This window comes from Theropithecus gelada, chromosome 8 (genome assembly GCF_003255815.1).
Source record: "Theropithecus gelada isolate Dixy chromosome 8, Tgel_1.0, whole genome shotgun sequence".
In the NCBI taxonomy this organism is placed as follows: domain Eukaryota; kingdom Metazoa; phylum Chordata; class Mammalia; order Primates; family Cercopithecidae; genus Theropithecus; species Theropithecus gelada.
This window is the reverse complement of record NC_037676.1, coordinates 146,464,169-146,485,580: the sequence shown is the minus strand read 5'-3', so window position 1 is coordinate 146,485,580 and position 21,412 is coordinate 146,464,169. Positions and strand designations below refer to the sequence as shown.

Genomic DNA, 21,412 nt, shown 5'->3' with positions numbered 1-21,412 from the left:
CCCTGATCCTCGTGAAGGGAATTCCAGGAGACGTCCTTCAGGCAGAAGGCAAGCAGCAGAGGGCTGGGCATGAGCGTGGGGAGCAAATGACCTGGCAGGAACGTGGACAAACGCACAGGAGGGCAGGCACACGGCATGCGCCAGCAAGGACGTGGTGGCCATCGCTGAGGCGCCAGGAGGCCACAGACTCAGCCACGGTGGGCCCCCATGAGGCTATATATGACAGTCAAGCCAACCTGTGCCTAGGGCAGGGCTGGCAAGCTTCTGACCAGGACAGTGGCTCAGGCATTGGGGGCCAGGGGGCCTCTGGCAGCTCATCAAGCTTGCCGCTCTAGTGCGAGAGCAGCCACAGACAGCGTGGAAGTGGATGAGGTGGCTGCTTCCAGAAGCTTTAACTCATGGACACTGGAATCAGAATTTCCTATCATTTTCATGTGTCATGAAATATTCTTTTGGTCTTTTTCTGACCATTTATGGATGCAGAACACATCCTTAGCTCAGGGGGTGGCAGGGTAGAGACGGCCACAGTAACTCCACTTCTTTTTTTTTGAGACAGAGTCTTGCTCTGTCGCCCAGGCTGGAGTGCAATGGCACGATTTCAGCTCACTGAAACCTTCACCGCCCGGGTTCAAGCAATTCTCCTGCCTTGGCCTCCCAAGTAGCTGGGACTACAGACAGCCTGCTGCCCAGGCTGGAGTGCAATGGCCCAATCATGGTTCACCGCAACCTCCGCCTCCTGGGTTCAAGCGATTCTTCTGCCTCAGCCTCCCGAGTAGCTGTGATTACAGGCAGGGACCATCATGCCCAGCTAATTTTTTTTTTTTTTTTTTTTTGAGACGGAGTCTCGCTCTGCCGCCCAGGCTGGAGTGCAGTGGCCGGATCTCAGCTCACTGCAAGCTCCGCCTCCCGGGTTCACGCTATTCTCCTGCCTCAGCCTCCCGAGTAGTTGGGACTACAGGCGCCCGCCACCGCGCCCGGCTAGTTTTTTGTATTTTTTAGTAGAGACGGGGTTTCACCGTGTTAGCCAGGATGGTCTCGATCTCCTGACCTCGTGATCCGCCCGTCTCGGCCTCCCAAAGTGCTGGGATTACAGGCTTGAGCCACCGCGCCCGGCCAGCTAATTTTATTTTTAGTAGAGACAGAGTTTCACCATGTTGGTCAGGCTGGTCGCAAACTCCCAACCTCAGGTGGTCCGCCTCTCAAAGTGTTGGGATTACAGGCGTGAGCCACCGCGCCCGGCCAATTTTTTTTTTTGAGACGGAGTCTCGCTCTGTCGCCCAGGCTGGAGTGCAGTGGCACAATCTCAGCTCACTGCAAGCTCCGCCTCCCGGGTTCACACCATTCTCCTGCCTCAGCCTCTGGAGTAGCTGGGATTACAGGCACACACTACCTTGCCCGGCTAATTTTTTGTATTTTTAGTAGAGACGGGGTTTCACCATGTTGGCCAGGATGGTTTGATCTCCTGACCTTGTGATCCGCCCACCTGGGCCTCCCAAAGTGCTGGGATTACAGGCGTGAGCCACTGCACCTGGCCATGCCCGGCCAATTTTTATATTTTTAGGAGAGACAGGGTTTCACCATGTTGGCCAGGCTGGTAGCAAACTCCTGACCTCAGGTGATCCTCCTGCCTCAGCCTCCCACATTGCTGGGATTACAGGTGTGAGCCACAGTACCCGGCCTCAATTCCACTCTTATACGCACACCTGAAAGAGAAATGCATGCCCTGCCCACCAACAGACACTCCCCGGAACATTCAAAGCATCGCCATCCCCAGCAGCCCCAAACCAAAAACAACCTGAATGTCCATCACCTAGAAACAGATACACGGTGCGGCCCACACGGCACCCAACACTGCCCGGCAAGGAGAAAGGATGAGCAACAGCACCGCCGTGCTAAGCAGAGGCCGGGACGACCCAGCACACAGCACAATTGCCAAAACCTCTAGTGGCGGCGGTCAGGTGGCCCTGACCCTCTAGGGGACTGAGGGGCACACAGGGGCCTGCTGGGGACCAGACATCTCCTTTGCCTCGACCTGGAAAGTCCCGCAGGGCCCAGTGGCTCCGTGCTTGCCCTTTGTGTGAGCCACGCCTCCACGGAAAATTAAAACTGACTGATGAGCCAGGCGGTAACCTCGGAGGAAAGACAAGTCAATGCTGACTGTGCCCAAGAGCAACGGTCATGATGACTCGGGCGCCCAGCAGCCCAGCCAGACCCAGACCTCAGCCTACGTTCGGGGCCCATGCTGGACTTCAGTAAGGACACATGCAGCCACCTTTAGGGCAAACGCTAAAAGAAAAGGAACAGACTGCAGGATTGCAAACTGAGTGGAGAAAGTGAGGTAAGAGGGACACTGTGAATCTGAAAAAGGACAAGAAGATTTTTAAAAAACAAAATGCGTAACAAAGAGGCAAAAGATTTGACAGTGGATTTAAACTCACTCTATCAGTAACAAAATGCAGCTATTTACCATACAAAAGGTTTAAACACACAGAAAGGTCAACAGTACCAGGAAAGAGCAGGGCCACCAGACAAGTGTACCTCTGAGCAGAAGTGCCTGCGGGTCCCCCCTGCCAGGAGGAAGCGGACATTGCAGCTTGGATGCACTTAATGGGAGGGCCTCAGAGCACATGAAAAAAAGCAAAGCTGACAGGCTGAAGGGCCACGTGCAAGGAAACCTGCGTCCCCACAGTAGCCTCGTGCCCCCACCTGCCAGGGGAAGGGTCACTCTGCCTTGCCCAACGGAGTCTCCAGGCGGTCACAGGCAGCCAGGTACCCCTGGGCCAGCCTCTGTCCATGACTAAGATGGCAAAGACAGAAAGGGCCAGCAGACCCATGCTCTGGAGGCCTCAGCGAGGACGGGGGACCCCAGTGGGCTGGGGGGTGGTAGACACACCCTGCCCTTTGCTGGCAGCTGGGAGGTGTGTTTGGGAAGACATAGTGATGTATGGCACAGACAGGCTTGTCCTTAGGCTCCTGAGGGGCTCAGATCAGGCATTTTCTGGGGGTCTGCTCACAGGCAGTAGTGGACGCCCTGCAGAGGACAAGGCTTGGGGCAGCTGGAACCAAGACGCAGGGCGAGGGGCAGCCTCCAGTGTCTGCTGGAGCCTGGGGCCTTAGAGGAGGGCGGAAACAGCGGCTTCCCTGTGGCGGTGCTGTGCAAGGCCCACCGGGGCCAGTGAGGATCCCGAGACGCCTAGAGGAGCGGTCCCCATGGGTACCTGAGAGACTGGGGCCTGTCTCCATGGCACTTTCTGTCCCACGTGGCCTAGAGCCATGGGAACTCATGCAGAAAGCTGGGCTACAGAGCCGAGGTGCAGAAAGCCAGGGTGCAGAGGCGGGTGGAGGGCTTGGGGAGCAGCATTCCAGAGGAACCCCTAAGCCTGGAGTCTGGACTAGGTACCTGTCCAAGGGCAGGGGGCTGCCCAGGAGGCTGGACACCACGGCCGCACAGTGCTGGGTGGCCAGGAGGTACATGCTGTGCTGGGCAGCCGGCAGGACGTGCTCTCCCTGGGCCTCCTGAAGCTTGGAGCGCAGCACGCTCACGATCTCAGGCACCTGTAGATGAGCAGGACATGGCGGTCAGGCCACGCATGGGGGACAGCCATGGGCACACCTATGCCAACCCAAGGGGGTGGGGCCATGAGGGAGGCCCCATGAGACGCAGAGCTCTGTACTGCTGGTGCCAGCCTGAGGCAGGACCCGGATCCCCCGTGGCCATGGACAGCCCAGAAGCCAAGAAACTGGAGCCATGACCTGGATTCCTCTTGCAAAGTGGCTGTGCCCTGGGAGGTAGAGGAAGTGCCAAGGACACACGTGGCCCAGAGGCTGGTGTGGAGCTGGGCAGGCAGCCGACAGAGCCAGTGGCCCCATGCCCTCACAGCATGCCTGCTGGGTCCAATTCTCAGGCTCCCCTGGCAGGCCCACCAGAGGCAGGACCCACACAGCTGCCAACTGCACCCATGCAGAAGTTGGGCTGGGAACCTGGGCGGACAGGGAGGAGGAGACAGATTCCCAGACCGAGGCTGGAGCTGGGCCTGCCATGGAAGGTTGGGACTTGGGGGGCTGTGAGTTTGCCACTGTCCTGCTGCTCCAGAAAGCAGGTGAACGGAACATGGGCAGGAGGACGCTGGCCCTGGGACCCCCAGGCCCACCACAAGTCCAGCAGCAGCATAGCATGTGAGCTTCACTCTGGGGGACAGCCATGTCATGAGGGGGCTCCCTGCCCATGGTGAATATTGGCCCGGGAGTCTCCTCTCCAGCCTCAGCCATGGTGACCCCTACTGCCAAATGCCTGCTGCACAGCTAGAAAATACCACGATCTGGGGTGAAAACAAACAAAGCAATGGGCCATGAGGTCAGGCTTGCCTCGCCCTGGAGGATGGCTGACACACTGTGGGCTCCACCCACCCCAGCGTTCCCGGGCCACGGCTAGGGTCCTCCTTCCTGGCTGTGGCTGAGGGACCCGCCTGGGTAGCTGGAAAGGAGAAGGGGCTGGTGCAAAGCGCAACAGCAGGTGGAGCTGGAGGAGATTCTGACGGCAGAAACTTCCGGGCTGGGCCAGGCCCACACCACTCACGTGGTGAGGCCACAGCACGGTGTGGGGAGATACGGCTGGTGAGGGGTGCAGGAGCCATGCCCAGGGGAAGCTGCACAGGCACAGGCTGGTCCTTCCTGGTCACTGTCGCTCTCAAAGGAGCTGCAGACCTCCTGACGCCGCTTTCATTCCAAGACCTGTGCGGAGCTGAGCGCCCAGCCCCTGCAGGAGCAGCGCGTTCTGATGACCTGTGTTTCTTTGCCTTTTTCTTCACCTGTCCTAGCCCAGGCGCTTTCCTGACAAGACGGCTGCAGGGGCTGCAGACGCTGCCTGCTGCCTGCCCATTGGTTTCCTCTGCACTCCTGGCTTTTGGCAAGTTTTGAAGTGAGGAGGTGCTGAACTCCAAGCAAATATTTTTCCACACCAGGTCTTGCTCCTCAGCCCTCCAGGGAGTGACTCTCACAGACAGGCTTGCTTCAAAGCAAGACCAACCTGACACCCCGTGATGTTACCTGAGCCGCTGGGCTGTGCCACCTACACTGGCAGCTGACACAGCCTCTCCATTCTCCTGAGCGCTGTGAGGGGCAGTGACTCCCCTGCTGACACACAGCCTGGGTGACACCAGCAGGTGCCCAGAGCAACCACTTCCACCACTTTAGCAGTTATGGGTCCACTGGACCCACCCACCTCCTTCCCATCCATGCTGGCATTTTTTCAGAAATCTGTTGCTTTGGTGACAGCTCTCCAGGTGTTTTGGAACACAGCTGTTCGTGGACATATACTCTGCTAACCAAACGTATTTTTCCTCTTTCACTTCACTTTTTGCTTTTATGGATGTCGGCTCTTTTCCTGTGACTTGTCTCACAAGAGGTTTGTCTTGCTGTCTCAGTGGGTTTACTTATCTTCTCTAATATTTCTTTACTTTTGCATATTTATTTCTTCAACAACTCGAACCCATTGGTGCACATGTACACTTGAATCTATGCTTTTTTTGAACTTCAGGAACAGCCCGGGTGCGCTGGGTTGTGGTGGAGGGCTTGCAGGGTGGAGGCAATTTCCACAGTCACCTCTTAGCTGAGAATCCCCGAGTGTGGACCCTCACACCCAGTCCTGAGCAGGCTCCTGCTTCTGCGGACTGCTGGGCAAAATCCATGTGGTCCCAGGACGCGGGGCAGCATTCCAGCTGCCTGCTGTGTGAGGCTCAGCTGCGCCCTACACCTTCCAGGTTATTCTGCCGGTCTCTGGATTGTGGCTCCTCCCTCAATGGTGAGCCCCTGTGCAGGGTCCTCTCCCTTCCTGTCATGCTTGGCCTGGGTCACTGAGACATAATTCAGAGCTCCAGAGCCCACCTACTCACTGTTAAGTGCACAGTTCCAGGATTCCAGTGCACTCAGGATGTACAACCATCACCCCCAAAAGAAACCCGTCACAGCCTGGGCAACATGGCAAAACCCTGTCTCTAAGAAAAATACAAAAAATTAGCTGGGCGTGGTGGTGCACACCAGTAGTCCCAGCTGCTCGGGAGGCTGAGGCTGGAGGATCACCTGAGCCCAGGAGGTCGAGCCTGCAGTAAGCCATGATCACATCACAGCACTTCAGCCTGGGCAACAGAGTAAGACCATCTCTCTCTCTCTCACACACACACACACACAGCCCATCTCCATCAGCAGTCACTAATTTGCTCCCCAGCCCCTGGTCACCTCTATTCCACTGTCTGTCGCGACGGATTTGCCTGTTCTGGACACTTCATGAAAATGGGCTCATGTGATTGTGGCTTTTAGTGTCTGCTTTTGTTGTTGTTGCTTATTTGTTTTTGAGATGGAGTCTTCCTCTGTCCCTCAGGCTGGAGTCCAATGGCGTAATCTCAGCTCACAGTAACCTCCGCCTCCTGGGTTCAAGTGATTCTCCAGCCTCAGCCTCCTGAGTAGCTGGGATTACAGGCTCCCGACACCATGTCCAGCTAATTTTTGCATTTTTAGTAGAGATGGGGTTTCACCGTGTTGGTCAGGCTGGTCTTGAACACCCGACCTCGTGATCCGCCCGCCTCAGCCTCCCAAAGTGCTGGGATTACAGGCGTGAACCACCACGCCTGGGCAGTGTCTGCTGCTTTCACTGAGCACGATGTTTTCAACGTGCATCTGCCTCACAGCCTGTGTCAGGGCTTCATGCCCCTTTATGACCCAATAATATTCTGTCGTACGGATGGACCACATTTCCTCTACCCATTTGCAAAGTGATGGGCCCCTGGGATGCTTCCCAGATGGCATGAGCGGTGCTGCTGGCTGTGGGTCGCTGCGTGCTTCATGCTGTGTTCTTAGGAAGATACCTGGGTGGGATAGCTGAGTCACTTGGCAACTCTGAGTTTGACCTTCCTGAGGTGGCAGCGCCACTTCCACCCCCACCTGTTTGTTTCATGTGGAATTTCCTCCTCTCCTGTCCCCTCCTTGGACCCCCGCACACCGCCTCAACCCTGGGAAGGCTGCCTCCTCTGTCGGACACGCCCGGCCTCAGGAGAGCCTGCTGTTCTCCGTCATGCTCTCTGCGCTCTCTACTTCATGGTCATCTCACACTGGGGGAGGTCGCATGTCACCCCCTAGGGCCACAGGTTCTGATTCAACGTCAGAGGAACTCAAAGCCCAACAGCATCAGCCTGCCTCAAAGAGGTCCCCCCACCAGGGTCTCAGGGCGGGGAAGAACGCAGAGGTTCGCCATGATGGCTGGGTACATGACACTGGCGGCAGGTGTGCCTGCTGGGCTGTGCTGTAGGCCTGCTCAAAGCCTTAGCCAGGGGTCAGCAATGCCCCTGCCCAGCTGGGCTGTGGCAAGTGATGTGTATGCAAACCTGGGCTGGGAAGAAAATAGCTGGACAGCTCCGCTTTGCAAAAAGCAGCCCTCTCAGAGCCCAGCCACAGCCTCAGTGTGATCCAGCCACTCTACTTCTTGATATGTCCCCAAATGAACTGAAAATAGGGACTTGATGAGAAATTACACACCCACATTCAGGAGAATCTGCCCAAGTGTCCATGTACAGACACACTGAAAAGCACAACATGGCACATCCCACACTGAGGCCAACCCCAGCACCCTGGCCGCCACTGCCCGCCCGGTCCATCCCACACTGAGGCCAACCCCAGCACCCAGGCCGCCAGTGCCCGCCCGGTCCATCCCACGCTGGGGCCGACCCCAGCACCCAGGCCGCCACTGCCAGCCCGGTCCATCCCACACTGGGGCCGACCCCAGCACCCTGGCCGCCACCACCAGCCTGGTCCTTCTCTCACCATCTGCACAGGTGGCCAGGGTACCTCACTACCCTCAGATCTGACCTGGGGCCCCACTGCCTGCACAATAAAACCCAAGCCTTCAAATGGCCAGCACTGAGCCGCCACCCTCTGGCCCCTTGTTCCTCCCAGGGCCCGATGCCAGCATCTCTACCCTCAACCTCTTCCTCCTGCCATGCAGTAGCACTGGACTTGCCCTTCCAGAAACCACACCGTGTGCAGTCCTTGGCACGAGCCCTCCACCAACACTTTCCTTTTCTCCACTGCTGCATTCCTGTTCATGCCTCTCCAAGGAGCTCTGTGCAGTATATGTAAAGCCAATGGAGAAACTGTATCCAGGACACAGAAAGCACCCCTACCAGCTGGGCGTGGTGGCTCATGCCTATGATCCCAGCACTTTGGGAGGCTGAGGTGGGTGGATCACCTGAGGTCAAGAGTTCAAAAGCAGCCTGGCCAACATGGTGAAACTCCGTCTCAACTAAAAATACAAAAATTAGCTGGGCATAGTGGCACACGCCTGTAATCCCAGCTACCCCAGAGGCTGCGGCAGACTTGCTTGAATCCGGGAGGGGGCAGAGGTTGCAATGAGCCGAGATCGTGCCACTGCACTCCAGCCTGAGTGACAGAACAACACTTCGTCTAGGGGTTGCGGGGGCGGGGAAGCACTCCTACTAATCAAGAAGAAAAGCACAGGCAAAAGACTGGTACCCTGTCAAAGCAACACAGCCGAGTACCCAGTAAACATATAAACACGTGTTCACCTTCACCCATCACTGAGAAACACACATGAAACTCTAGCATGAAGCCGCTGCAAACTCATTTGAAGAGTGGGAAACACAGCAATGGGCAAGACAGTGGCACCCAGAGCCAGCCGGCCTCCTGCGGGAGAGGGCCCCACCCAGGGACAGTGGCTGGCAGCCCTGGGATACACACCAGGGCCTGGCCTTCAAGCCTTGTTGCTATTGTGGGCCTATCCCCCGCTGCAGTGTGTCCTCAGCTCCAAAGGACTTGGACCCTGTGACAGCCCCAACTGGGAACTGCCCAGGTGTTCACGGAGACAGATGAACAAACGTGACACATCTGCAGCTCAGTGCAGGAAAGGGGCACGTGTAGTGACAACAGGGACAACCTCACACACATGTTCACGCCAAAGGACCACAGGACGGGCACCGGCTTCCACGTATACAACGCGCACACCAAGCCACAGTGGTCTGCGCTGTGGGGCAGTGGTGGTGGCCCAAAGGGTGACAACTGGAGCTTGAGGGGAGGACGTAGGAGTGGGTAGGATGCTCCACTTGTGGGTGCCCGTGCAGCTTTCTGACACCCCACACTCCGATGCTTCACTTTAATACAGAGCTTGAGAATTCCGTCGTGCAGAGACTGGGTCCCTGGCCATGGGCCTCTCGAGGACTCATGAGCACCCACTCCAGCTGGCCCATGGGAGCCCTCTGGACCCAAAAGGATCTGAGAACAGGGATGTGCATTTCTGCTGTCGCGTCACAGGCATCTATGCGGAGCAACTGCCTCTGCACGTTTGGCAACAACTGCACGGAGACTGCACAGTGAGAAGCGGGTGGGGCTGGGACGGCCCCAGACACGGGAGCAAAGGGAATGAGAGGTCAGGCAGCACGAGAGCGTCCCGCGTAGTGCCAGACCCTGGAATCCACGGCTGGGCAGCCTCTGCGGACCCGGGGAGCCCCGCGTCCATGTCCACGCCAGCAATGTGAGCAGGGGGCCCAACCAGGGCTCGGGGAACCATTAGTGCTTTCACCCGCCTTTCCATTTCCTTTTCCCCCCTTATTCTCTCAGCACTTGTTTTTGCCAGATTCTAACCCCCGTCTTCAGACATAAGAGAAAGATTTGTCCACAGTAGTCCTGTAGGGAGAGGCGGCAGAGCAGTGAGGGTCACACCTGAGGAGGGCCGGGCAGGGTGGTCCAGGCCAGGCCAGGGCCAGCCTCACTGTTTTCACCCGCGGTGCCACCTCTCCAAGAGCCCGCCGCCCCGCCCTTGCCTTGCCGCCCCACCCCACCGCACCCTCTCCCGCCTTCTCCTGGAGCCGCCGCCCCGCCCCCTCCCACCTTCTCCTGGAGCCACCGCCCCGCTGCCCCGCCCTCTCCCGCCCCCTCCCGCCTTCTCCCGGAGCCACCTCCCCGCCCTCTCCCACCTTCTCCTGGAGCACTCCGCCCCGCTCCTGCAGCAGGCAGTTGATCATGACGGTAGCTGCTCGGGAGCAGTTCTTTTCGGGGTCTCCCAGGGCCTCAAACATGGTTAGCAAGAGGCTGATGAGCTGGTCAGGTGGGAGGCGCTTGGCAATAATCTAGGAGGAAAGCGATGCCAGAGATTAAGGAGGGAAGGGGGGGCACCCCCAACGCCACTTCTCCGAGGCATCGAGTCTCAGGGGCTCGCGTTAGGGTGGGAAGCCACGCCCACCTCGCAGCCCCGCCCCAGACGCCCCGCCCTGTGACTTCAGTGAGCTCGCTGCGTGGGGGTGGGATCTCCTTCTCCAGAACCTGTCAGGGCCTGCTGGACCCTGGGCGGGCTCCTGGAAGGTGGTGCCTGGGCAGCTGCAGGGCTGAGGTCACAGCACCCTCCTCGGGCTCCTTCTGACTAGTGAAGTGGGCTGGGAGCAGCCCTGTGGTGCAGTCGCCCTGGAGCTCTCTACAACACGGGGTCAAGGGCAGATAGGCCTTAGCTCACCCCTGTGATCCCAGCACCAGAAAGGGCCCTCGTGACCTACCCCTCCTTCCTTTGTAGGAGACACAGTCTCTGGACCTGGAAGGCCTTTCCTAAGCACCAAATGGAGACAGGCAGTGTTCCAGCTTGGGGACCCACATGAGAGCACAGAGGGAGGGGCAGCTTTCTTATCCCCTTGGAGGGACTATTTTCCCCCCCTGAAATGCAATACTTTAAATACTCAAGTTTGTGTTCTAATATGCTGAGCCTCGGGGTGGACCTGGCAGGCATGGGTCGTGGGGGTTGGGGGACGCAGTGCTCAGGGCCATCATCCTCCCTTCAGATGGCAGTGGACAAAGCACCTTGACCCGCTGGAACCAAAGGCAGGGCCTGCCCCTGGCCCCTTGGCAAGAGGGCTAGAGCCCGCTGCACCCTGCAGGCGATGACCCTAGCCCCCCACGTGGCTCTTGGGTAGGCTTTGGGGACAACACCACACAGGGCAGCCGCTGGAGATTCTGTTCCAGAAACCTGCATTTTCATGAGAGCAGGCCAGGGTGTCAGTGGCAGGCAGAGAGCGGCTGGGCCTCATGGCACCCCATTCCCTCCTTGGCCTCTGCAGCACCTTCCTCTCGTATGGACTGCACTGCCCCAGCGTAGGCGGGTGTGGGTGATGGGGCCAGTGCAGGGCAGCGCCAGCAACTAATGCAAACACCCAGGCCCTGCCCCGTGCCCACTGGCCATGGGTGGCACTTACAGAGGCTAGGGGAGGCCAGGTGCTGCCTCGGAAGTCCCTGTTAGCCCCAGACAGTGCCAGCCTGCCTTCTGGCCGCGGAGCTCCCAGCTGGTACCTGGCCTATGCTGTGGCAGGTGTGGAAGAGAATGGTGGGGTCAGGGTGCACGAGGCCATCCTTGAGGCTGAGGAGCCGCTCCGCCACGTCATCGCGGTAGTCCCGGGAGAAGCCTGAGAGGCGGCAGGAACGAGCAGTCCGGCTGAGGCCCTCCCTGGCGATCCCGCAGCCTGGACTCTGCACCTCATCCCTCCCGGCACCCCTGAACGACCAGGGGCCCCCACATTCCTGATGAGGGCTCACCCTCATAGCCAAGCTGGAGGTAGAGCAGGGAGTAGACGCAGTCGACGGCCTCCTGGCGGGTGGCAGGCCACAGGTCTGCGCACCGTGGGGAGAAGAGGCCAACGAGAAGGCCCAGGTTGTGGAAGGGCACCAGGGCCTGGAGGAGGAGATGCCTGGGCTATTGGAATGCTGGGGATGAGTGGATGCCACCTATGCCACCTGCACCCAGGGGAGGGCTGGAGTGTGGCCAGGAGTGCTGCTGGTGTCCACGAAACCCTGGGCCCTCACTGTGGACAACATAGCCCCCAGTGAGTTCCTCCCTCCCCTCCCGCTGCAGCGTGGGTGCTGCTCAGCTCAGCTCTGACCACACCTCGTCTACACCAGGGCCACACAGGTTCCCAGGCTGGGCCCCTACAAGAAGGAAGGCCAGGTCATGCCGACATGGGCACACAGGCGTGTGCAGGCAGACGGACAACTGGGGTGCGGAGGGGGCCCCAAATGGGAGGAGTGCACGGGCTCTGCCAATCTGGGTGAGGGGCAGGACTGTACAAGACCCCCTCACACCCTGACTCGTCCTGGTCCTTCCTTCCAGAGCCTTTCTGCTCTCCTCAGTCCTGCCCCTCCCATGCTCCTATAGTCAAACACCTTCCTTCTACTTCCACACCTCCTCCCCAGCAGATGCACCTGTCCCCCTCCCACCACCTGGCTCCCTTCTCAGCCCCTACATGCGAGGCCTTCCTGGGAGGTGCTCCCACCCTGCCCTTGCACAGGATCCTGGGCTCAGACGCTCCTATCAGATGGAAACCTGGTATCTGCTTGGGCGCCGCTGAAACTCCTCATCCCCAAAATCACCACTGATGAGAAAGAATTTCAAGTCAGAAGGGAAAGGCTGGAATGTTAGAGAAAGACTGCAGGTGACCAGCCACTGTTCTTAGGCTAGGCATCCATCACACCATGCACCAAGGTAAGCTTCAGCCAGACCAGGGTTATGTGATGAGCAGGCCATGAAAGCATGAGGTGGAAAGAGCCCTGAACACACAAGATTTGGCCACATAAAGAATGAAAGTTTTGGGCACGGTCGCTCATGCCTATAATCCCAGCACTTTGGGAGGCCGAGGCAGGCAGATCACTTGAGGTCAGGAGTTCAAGACCAGCCTGGCCAACATGATGAAACTCCGTCTCTACTAAAAATACACAAATTAGCTGGGAGTGGTGGTGGGCACCTGTAATCCCAGCTACTCGGGAGGCTGGAGCAGGAGAATCGCTTAAACCCAGGAGGCAGAGGTTGCTGTGAGCCAAGATTGCACCACTGCACTCCAGCCTGGGTGAGAGCAAGAGACTCAGTCTCAAAAAAGAAAGAAAGGAAGGAAAGGAAGGAAAGGAGGGAGGGAGGGAAGGAGGCAGGGACGGAGGGAAAGAAAAGAAAAGAAAAGAAAAGAAAAAAGGAGAAAGTTAGTTTTGGTGCATTAACAAAAGGCCAGGTGCAGTGGCTCACGTCTGTAACCCCAGCATCTGTAATCCCAGCACTTTGGGAGCCACAGACAGGAGGATCACTTGAGCCCAAGAGTTCAAGACCAGCCTGGGCAATGTAGCAAGACCCCATCTCTCCAAAAAAAAAAAAAGAAAATTAGTTGGGTGTGGTGGCATGCACTGTAGTCTCAGCTACTCGGGAGGCCAAGGCAGGACGATCACTTGAGTCCAGGACTTCCAGGCTGCAGTGAGCTGTGTTTGTACCATTGCCCTCCAGCCTGGACAACAGAGTGAGACCCTGTCTCAGGGTAAAAAAGAGAGAGAGAAAAGAAAGCCTAGAATAATCCTGATAGATGACAAAAAGATATTTAGCAAAATCTAGTATCTGTTCCTGATAAAAGTTTTCATTAAAACAAACAGATGCTTGTGGAACATGATAAAAAAAAAAATATCATGAACCAAATCAAGCACTGCGCTGAACAGTGAAGCCCTGGAGACCAGAGGCGCACATTCCTCCCGGCTAATGGTGGGCCCCTGATGACAATGGACTCTACTCTGAGCAGCCATCCCTGACAACTCCTGGCCCTGACAGGCCCTCAATCCACGTCTCAAGGAAGAGGACTGTGGCCTGAGCTGGGGTGGCGGCCAGAGGAAGCCAGGAAGACAGCTCACACTCTGGGTCATGAGTGCCACAGGTAGCAGCATCCGGGCCGGGGACCCAGGTACTCACGCTGACACGCAGCTGCTCCAGGAAGTGGCGCAGCAGGAGGGCGCTCAGGCCCAGGGCCCGTGCCCGCTCGTGACCTCTTGGGGACTTGATCCATGGGCTCAGGTGCTGAGGAAGAGGGGGCTTCACACAGGTACTGCTCAGAGGGCAGCCCTGGGAGCAGGAGCCTTGTGCATCGTGGGCCAGCTCAGTGTCCCTGCCAGGCCATCCTTCCCGGGCTACAGGGGGCCAAGCCAGAGACCCAGAGTGGTGCCAGCCTCAGGCCACCATAGCTCCTCTGGCCCTGCCACTCTGTCCTCCAGTCTGGTCACAGACACAACCCAGCCCAAGTGGAGCCGGGGCCAGCCAGGACTGTGGAAGGACAGGGTGGAGGCCGCCCTGGTCCTAGAAGAACACACTGAGCATGGGGGTCAGCCCTACCCTCGCCCACCACAGTGCCACCCTGGTTGCGGCCCCCAGTCAGGAGCCATGGGTACCTGTGGGCCCCTCCATCCCCGTGCCATGCAGTGGTAGGAGAGGACAGGCTCCAGAGGTCCCACCTGGGTCAGGGCCTCCCCATCTGCTTGCTGGCCCAGATGGGAGGGGGTGCACCTGCCTGTTCATAAACCACCCCCAACTGTAGAGAGCACCAAACTGTCCCTAGGGTGCCCCCATGCGGAGAGAGGGCCAGCAGCCAGGTGGAGTGCCCTCTGTGCCCCCACCCCATCCCCATGACAGTCCCCCGCACACCTCAATCATGATCTGCAGGCCTTGGGGGGTCATGTTCCGCTGCAGGAGGCTCGTCAGCAGACCCTCAAGGGCGTGCAGTGTCTCCAGATACAGGGACTGGAAGGAGAGCCAGGCCGTGCGGCCCCACCAGTGACTGCCACCTACAGCGGCCTTCCTGCCGCTCTCATGGGTGTGAACACAGGCAAGGGAAACATGGGGATACCTTCTGGCAGCCGCCGTCCTCCTCCTCGGGCTCAGGCAGCAGGGCCATGACGCTGTGCAGGCAGCCACGGATCACATCCGCCCGGGCCTGCTCGTCCAGCGCTGGCTCCACAGAGCTGACAGGCAAGTTAAGGGCCCCAGACAATGATCCTGAGGCTGAGGCCCAGACACCCAGCAACCCAGGCCTGTGTGGGCAGCACAGCCACTGCCATGTTTACTCTGCTCCAGACCATGGCGGCACCTCACGCACACGCACACACGTAAGCACGCACACACACACATGCACACGGACGTGCACACGCACGCACTCACGCATGCACACGCCCATAGGCGCACGCACACGCGCACACACACATGCACGCACACACGCACACACAGGCACGCGCACACACATACACACACACACACGCAGATGCATGGGCCTGTGCAGAGGCAGGAAAGGATACACCAAGTAAGTGCAGGTGAGCATGGCCTTCTTCCGAATAGGTGTCCTAAGGGAGTCTGGGGGCTCTGCCCTGATGAACTCCTGGGTGAGGCAGGTGTATGACTCAGCCCTTGGAGGAAACCCCAGCCCTCCTCCCTGGTCAAGCTCTGTCCCCCAGCCTAAGTGACAGGCGGGGCCCGAGGAGCAGAGCCCCATCTGTCCCTACATGGCCCCTCCCATGTTCCCAGGCTGTCTTCATGTTATCACCCTCGGCGCCCCCAACCCCACCTTGCCTCAGTCTCCCAGGAACCCGCCTGAGGACCCACCAGGCCACGGCCATGCTCACCATCATCTGTGCCACCAGCTCCGCTTTCCGGGTGAAGTGGAAGGAGCCAGCCTGGGTGCTGCTGCAGATGGCGCGGCTGACCATGCACACACTCTGGACGAGGCACAGCTTCAAGGCTGGGTCCTGCAGGGACGCAGGGCTACAGGAGACGCCCACACCCGCCCTCCAGGGCTGAACCCGCACACACCCCCTTTTCCTTCCTCCGAAGCCAGACGTGCTGCACTCTGCTCTCACAGGAGCTCTCCCGTCAGCTCTCTTGCTTATCAAAGTCCGTGTGGAAGAAGCGGGGGGCCACCCAGGGGTTCCCCCGTGTCACACTCCAGAGAAGACAGGCCACAGAGCAGACGCTGTGTGGTGTGACCAGAGGGCCCCCCACAGCAGGAAGAGAGTCCTCCGGGGAGCGCTAAAGGGCTGGGAAAAGAACCTCTGAGAACAGCCCTGCCCTCCCAGCCACCGCAGGAGAACCAGAGGGCCTGTTCTTCAAGGAGGGGCTGACTGTCCCGAGAGGGGCTTGTCAGGTTAGTGCCAGGAGGACCAGAAGGGAAACTTGTTAGTGAGGCTGGGGTGAGGCCTTGGGGCCAGTGGAGCCTCCACTGCCACTTCTACTGGCTTTGGGCCTTGTCCCCTCTCCTAGGTGGCCACTGGGGTCCAGGGAGGTACAGCTCCCACGAGCACTGGGGAGCAGAGCCAGAGGTGGTTCCAGCTGTCCTGGGATGGGTGGGGCTGGCTGAACTCCTTGGGGGGTGACAGCCCACGACCCGGCCCCTCGGAGGCACAGACGCCTTCCTTCTTCCCACTGCCGTCCAGGGCCCAGGCCAGGGCAGGAGCCCTGGTGATGCTCTCGAATGCCCCGTGGGGACCGAGATCAGGAAGCCCCAGCAAGCTCCCCTCCAGCCTCTGCCCACGAAGCTCAACCCGCCCAGAGGAGAGCTGAGAGGGGAGAAGCCAGTCCAGCACTTAATTCCTACACACTGTACCTTGGTTTCTACCTTTACTCCCAGAACCTGAACAACAAAAAGTGAAATGAGTTAAGATGTGAGTCCCCGGCAGCCCCAGCTCCCCTGGCGTGGCAGGCCCACTGCGATGCCCACCTTGGTGTTGAAGTGCTGGCAGATGTTCCGGAGGATGTCTGACTCCACTTTGGCCAGCACCAGCTCCTGGGGGGCCCGGGCCGCCACGTGCCCGTAGCACAGGATCAGAGCACTCTTCACCTTCTCCACCTCGTTCTCGCTTCGATCCTGAGAGGTCAGAGGAACCAGCGGGACTTCAGTTATACAATTACACTCCCCGACAGGAATCCTTGGCCTCAGAAACTCCTGAAGTCCTCCCAGAAGAAGGGCCAGAGCCAGTCAGTGACAGCAGAGGTGTGCCCCAGCCGTGCAGGGCACCACCTGAATCTGGGGAGGGGGAGAGCCTCTTTGAAAGGGGCAGGAGTACAGGCAGCCAGCCAGACATGGGCCCACTGGGTACCGAGTAGCAGAGGGCTGAGGGTCAAGGTAGCGCGGCCACATGTGAGAGTCAGGCAGGAGGCAGCCGAGAAGAGCTCGAGGCCCCATCCTTGCTGCACTGCAGATCAGCCTCAATCCACACAGCAAGGGCTGGGAAGCCCTGCGTGCTTGGTCCCGCCCTGAGATGCTGTAATTGGGACAGTTACGGGAGACAGAAAATAGAGGGACCACGGCCGGGATGGGGGCCTGTGGTAGGGGCCCACTCCTTCCTTAAACCAGGCTCAGGCTCCGCCAGCACAGCCGGTGGCTTTGGTGAGAACGCAGAATCTGCCGGCCACCAGGGGGCAGAGGCCTGCCCCGGCCGCAAGCCCCTCTCATCACCCACGCCTGGCAGAGACGCGGCCCTGGCCACAGCTACGTTTGCCTCCGGGAGGCCATTCTGCCTCCCTCCCCACTGGGAGTGCCCACACACAGGCCCCACCCATGGAAGGAATGCAGGAGCAAAAATTGCTCCAGGGACGCAACCAGCTTCCTGCCCCACTCCAGCCTGCAGGGCACCCCCGAGCCTCAAACTTGTGGATAGACAGCTGTCCCCAGCCCTGCACGGTGTCAGCCTAACCTTAAAAATGTTGAGAATGCCGATGGATTTTCTGAAGACCTCTGACCTCACGAAGTCCTCCAGCTGGGCCAGCGTATCCTTGAGGTGGGAGATGGCACAGATCCCAAAGCAGCAGGCGAGGCCCTGGGGGGCAAGACACTTACCCCAGGCAGGGGAGGGCACACGCTGCCACACACACACGCACACGGTCACACGTGGACACAGGGGCACACCCACATGTACACACATGCACACACTTGCATACACATCAATAGATCGCGCACTCTCTCTGTGCATATACGCACACCACACGTGTACGCACACATGCACACACAGGCATGCAGCCTGGCTGGCTGCCTCAGAGAACAGCAGGCGGCCGCCGACCTCCAGCCCTAGGGTGTCTGGGGCTTCTGCAGGGAGAGTGGCCCCACCTCACGTTCTGCCTCCTCCTGGTATCTGGCTGTTTCCAGCAGCTCTTGAAGGTGCTTCCTCACCACCTCCTTACTTGAAGCAGCACCCAGGGTGGTTCCTATGCATTTGTACAGGAAGTTCTGAAACAAAACCAGAGAACACGGCTATGCCTGACTCCTGAGTACAGGGAGACCCAGTGCTGCCACGGGGCTGCCCCTGGGGTGCACCTCCTGCCCACAAGCTGATGAGAACTGCAGGGTGAGTCCGGGGCAACATCTGAGGAATAAGGGGTGGGGCCAGTGGGCTCTCGCACCTCCTGGCCCTCAGCCACCACGAGGAGGCTCTGCCAGGCCACCAGGGCCACGGGAGACAGGGCCCAGACAGCAAGTGACAGACACGAGACCCAGGAACTCAGAGCCCAAGTACCACATTGAGAATGCCAGCAGGTGCCCCACCTTCTCCTGGGGTGTCTCATCATAGCAGGGCAGCTGTCTGCACAGCTCCAGGCTCAGCTGGCAGATCCACGCGTTGTCAGAAACGATGGCCAGGGTGTCTCGCAGGAACTGCAGGCCAAGACACCACTGAGAGGCTGGGAGCCCGACCCCTCACAGGGCTGGCTGGAGCCTGGGCACATCCCCATGTGCTGTGGCTGCAGGGGCTGCAGGCCGCCTTCCAGCAGAGGCCAGGGGAGGCAGAGCCAACCCTCAGGGGACAGCCATGCCGCAGTTGGCTCACCAGGCAGGGCGAGAGGAGGACCCTGCGCTTGAGGCTGCGGCTGCTAGAGGCCGGTGCCATGTCACAGGAAGGCTGCGGGGGTCTTCAGCCTTGACGCTGCCTGCTCCTTGGCTCCCCAGCCACACCATGAGGTGAGGTTGAGGCAGGTGGCCCAGTCTCTGCCACCTCAGCACCCCCCAGGCCAGACAACACCCTAAGGACCAGGATGGGCCCTGCCCCGACCACCTCCAGCCCTCACCATCAGCAGCTTCTCCTCCCACTCCTCCTGTGGCAGGGTCTCTTCCGTGTGCTCTGAAATGACAGCCGCGCAGGCCAGTGGGGCTCAGAGCCCAGCACCTGCCCTGGAGCCGGGGATGCTCAGCACAGACAGGCCTCACCGCCCCACCGCCCCCCACCTGCTCCCAGGAAGCACCCTGCGGGAGTGCTTTTCCAGTCCCAGGTCAACTGGGGCCTTTCTTGGACCACAGGGGAGACTGCTTTTTCCAATTACACAACCCTAGTCCCCACTGGCCACCCTAGTGCCACCTGGTAAAGATGGGGTCAGAGCTAGCATCTCCCTACCCTGAGGCCTGCCCTCCCCACAGGGCTATGCACCCCATCCTGACCCCGGCCTCACCATCCAGGTACCCCAGCAGCAGCGGGACAGTCGTCTCCCAATGCTGACCCAGCAAAGGGTGAATGTTAGGGTGCAGAACACTGAGGAGACGCAGCGCCGCCACCCCACGTCCGTCCCCCAGGTAGGGGCTGGAAGACACAACCTGAAGAGAGGCAGCGTGGAGCCGGGTCTGAGCAGGGAGCACTGGCCGTGCCCACAAACTGCACCTGCAGGGCCACAGCACCCGACGGGGGGTCTGGCTCTTCCTGAAGCTGGGCCGCCCACATAGAGGAAAACCACACCTGAGCCCTGACTGCAGCTGCCCACTGAGAAGGTAACCCCTTCCAAGCCTGGGTGGAGCACAGGGACACAGAGTGGGGCACCCGGGCACGCTGTGAAAGGGCAAGGCTCACCAACAGTCTTGCGGTTACAGCATAGGGAGACGGGAGGCTCGCTGGAGATGAGAGGTGGAAATAGTCAGTGGGGGGCTGGGGTGGGGGTCAGGAACTGGAGGATGGGGAAGTGGGGACAGAAGCGGGGAGGTGGGGTACGGCGCGGCGCGCACCATGGGCGTCGTACTGGATGAGGAAGGCGTCCGCCCCGGCCTCCTGCCTCTTCTGCGCCAGATGCACGAGGCTCCTGCAGAGCGGAGTCAGGGCCCCGGTGAAGCGCACAGGGGTGAGGAATTGGAGCAGGTACGGCCAGAGGACCTGGGGGAGCGGAGAACCTGGTCTGCATCCACCCAGAGGGAGGTCCCATGCAGAGAGGGCCCTGCCAGAGCTCTGAGGTGGAGACAGACTCTTTGCTGGGCCTGCACACCCTGGGCCACCGCCCTGGAGAGCTCTGCTGTCACCAGGCAGGGACGGGTGCCGTGCACTCACGTGACTCATCCTGTCCACGGTGGTGCTGACCAGGTAGAGGGTGCGCACGCTGATGGCCCGCACACTGTCGGCCTTGGGGTCCTTGCTGCTGGGGCCTGGCTTCTCAGGCTGGAGGAAGGCAAAAGGCAAAGGTGTGCGTGGGCGGCCGTGGTTCTGGGCCTGAGGACACAGCCTGCCAGGAAGCAGGGTAGACTCTGGGCCTCGCCGCGGGACATGCAGACGTGTGCACGACCTGCCACAGACAGGAAAGGCACTCTCCGCTAAGATCACCCAAGAAAGCAGGCTCACCTGCCTCAGTTCTCATCTCCAAAACAAACAAAACCTTGAGCATTTGCTAAGCTACTGACTCCATTAAAAAATAACTGCTCATGAGGTTGCAACGCCTGCAGGGGAGGAACGGGATAGCCTCTGTGGGAACATAAACCATGTCAGAAAACCTGGTTCCCACCAAGACACCACCCAGCCTCAGCAGCCACAGTGGGCTGGATGCCTGCCGTCCTCTCTGTATGCTCAGCTACCCGGCAGGCATCCCTGCAAGAAGACGACTTCTGTTTCCCACACGTTCCATGCAGGTTTTGAAATACCAAAGAGTAAAAGCTCAACGACAAAGCGGCATATTTGGAAAAATGGCAACAGTGCAGGGACTTCTAATCCCTCTCTTTCAGAAGCCAAAAGCCACACAGAAATAAAAAATAGTGATATTTAGACCTTGAACTTCAATTTTTACAGTAGGCTCTAAAAATGTAGATACAACTTTATACCAAACATGCACAAACCACTTTGAAATCCTGACCATTAGGTCAAAAATAATACTGCAACCAACACTTAGAAGCAGAAACCAACCATGGCCAAATTCAATATAACAATAAATCCACGACAAACTTCAATATAACAATAAATCCACGACAAACTTCAATATAACAATAAATCCACGACAAACATGGCCAGACTCAATATAACAATAAATCCACGACAAACATGGCCAGACTCAATATAACAATAAATCCACGACAAACATGGCCAGACTCAATATAACAATAAATCCACAACAACCAGGAAAACCTATCGACCTGCAGATTTTAAAGATCATAAAAGAATCATTTGGGTTAATAAAGAAACCAAACAGAAATTGCAAAATACCCAATAACGAACATTGAGGACATACTCCAACTCCACCAGAAACACGAACCTTAGGCCACAGACCGGGGACAATGCTCATGTGAAAAAATGCCCCCAGAGTACCACAACAGGGAAACAAGGTACCACTACAGGGAAATGAGGACACAAGAAC

The 21,412-nt window shown here is 58.8% G+C and overlaps 1 protein-coding gene across 3 annotated transcripts in view; it reads right to left on the bottom strand.

The window, feature by feature from the left end:
• The window catches only part of MROH1 (maestro heat like repeat family member 1), a 120,870-nt gene that overhangs the window by 8,103 nt on the left and 91,355 nt on the right, over positions 1 to 21,412 (bottom strand). For 2 of the 3 annotated variants that reach the window (XM_025395032.1, XM_025395033.1), the window contains 19 exons: positions 20,122 to 20,229; positions 19,806 to 19,950; positions 19,654 to 19,694; positions 19,262 to 19,403; positions 18,884 to 18,936; positions 18,366 to 18,473; positions 17,931 to 18,050; positions 17,521 to 17,643; positions 16,545 to 16,691; positions 16,431 to 16,457; positions 15,454 to 15,576; positions 15,130 to 15,209; positions 14,685 to 14,799; positions 14,483 to 14,578; positions 13,757 to 13,861; positions 11,578 to 11,713; positions 11,335 to 11,447; positions 9,978 to 10,130; positions 3,401 to 3,555 (listed from right to left, as the gene is read on the bottom strand). In XM_025395032.1, coding sequence (XP_025250817.1) covers positions 3,401 to 3,555; positions 9,978 to 10,130; positions 11,335 to 11,447; positions 11,578 to 11,713; positions 13,757 to 13,861; positions 14,483 to 14,578; positions 14,685 to 14,799; positions 15,130 to 15,209; positions 15,454 to 15,576; positions 16,431 to 16,457; positions 16,545 to 16,691; positions 17,521 to 17,643; positions 17,931 to 18,050; positions 18,366 to 18,473; positions 18,884 to 18,936; positions 19,262 to 19,403; positions 19,654 to 19,694; positions 19,806 to 19,950; positions 20,122 to 20,229 — 2,090 coding nt within the window. The remainder of the gene's footprint in view (positions 1 to 3,400; positions 3,556 to 9,977; positions 10,131 to 11,334; positions 11,448 to 11,577; positions 11,714 to 13,756; positions 13,862 to 14,482; positions 14,579 to 14,684; positions 14,800 to 15,129; positions 15,210 to 15,453; positions 15,577 to 16,430; positions 16,458 to 16,544; positions 16,692 to 17,520; positions 17,644 to 17,930; positions 18,051 to 18,365; positions 18,474 to 18,883; positions 18,937 to 19,261; positions 19,404 to 19,653; positions 19,695 to 19,805; positions 19,951 to 20,121; positions 20,230 to 21,412) is intronic. The other variant, XM_025395034.1, reaches the window with a different exon arrangement.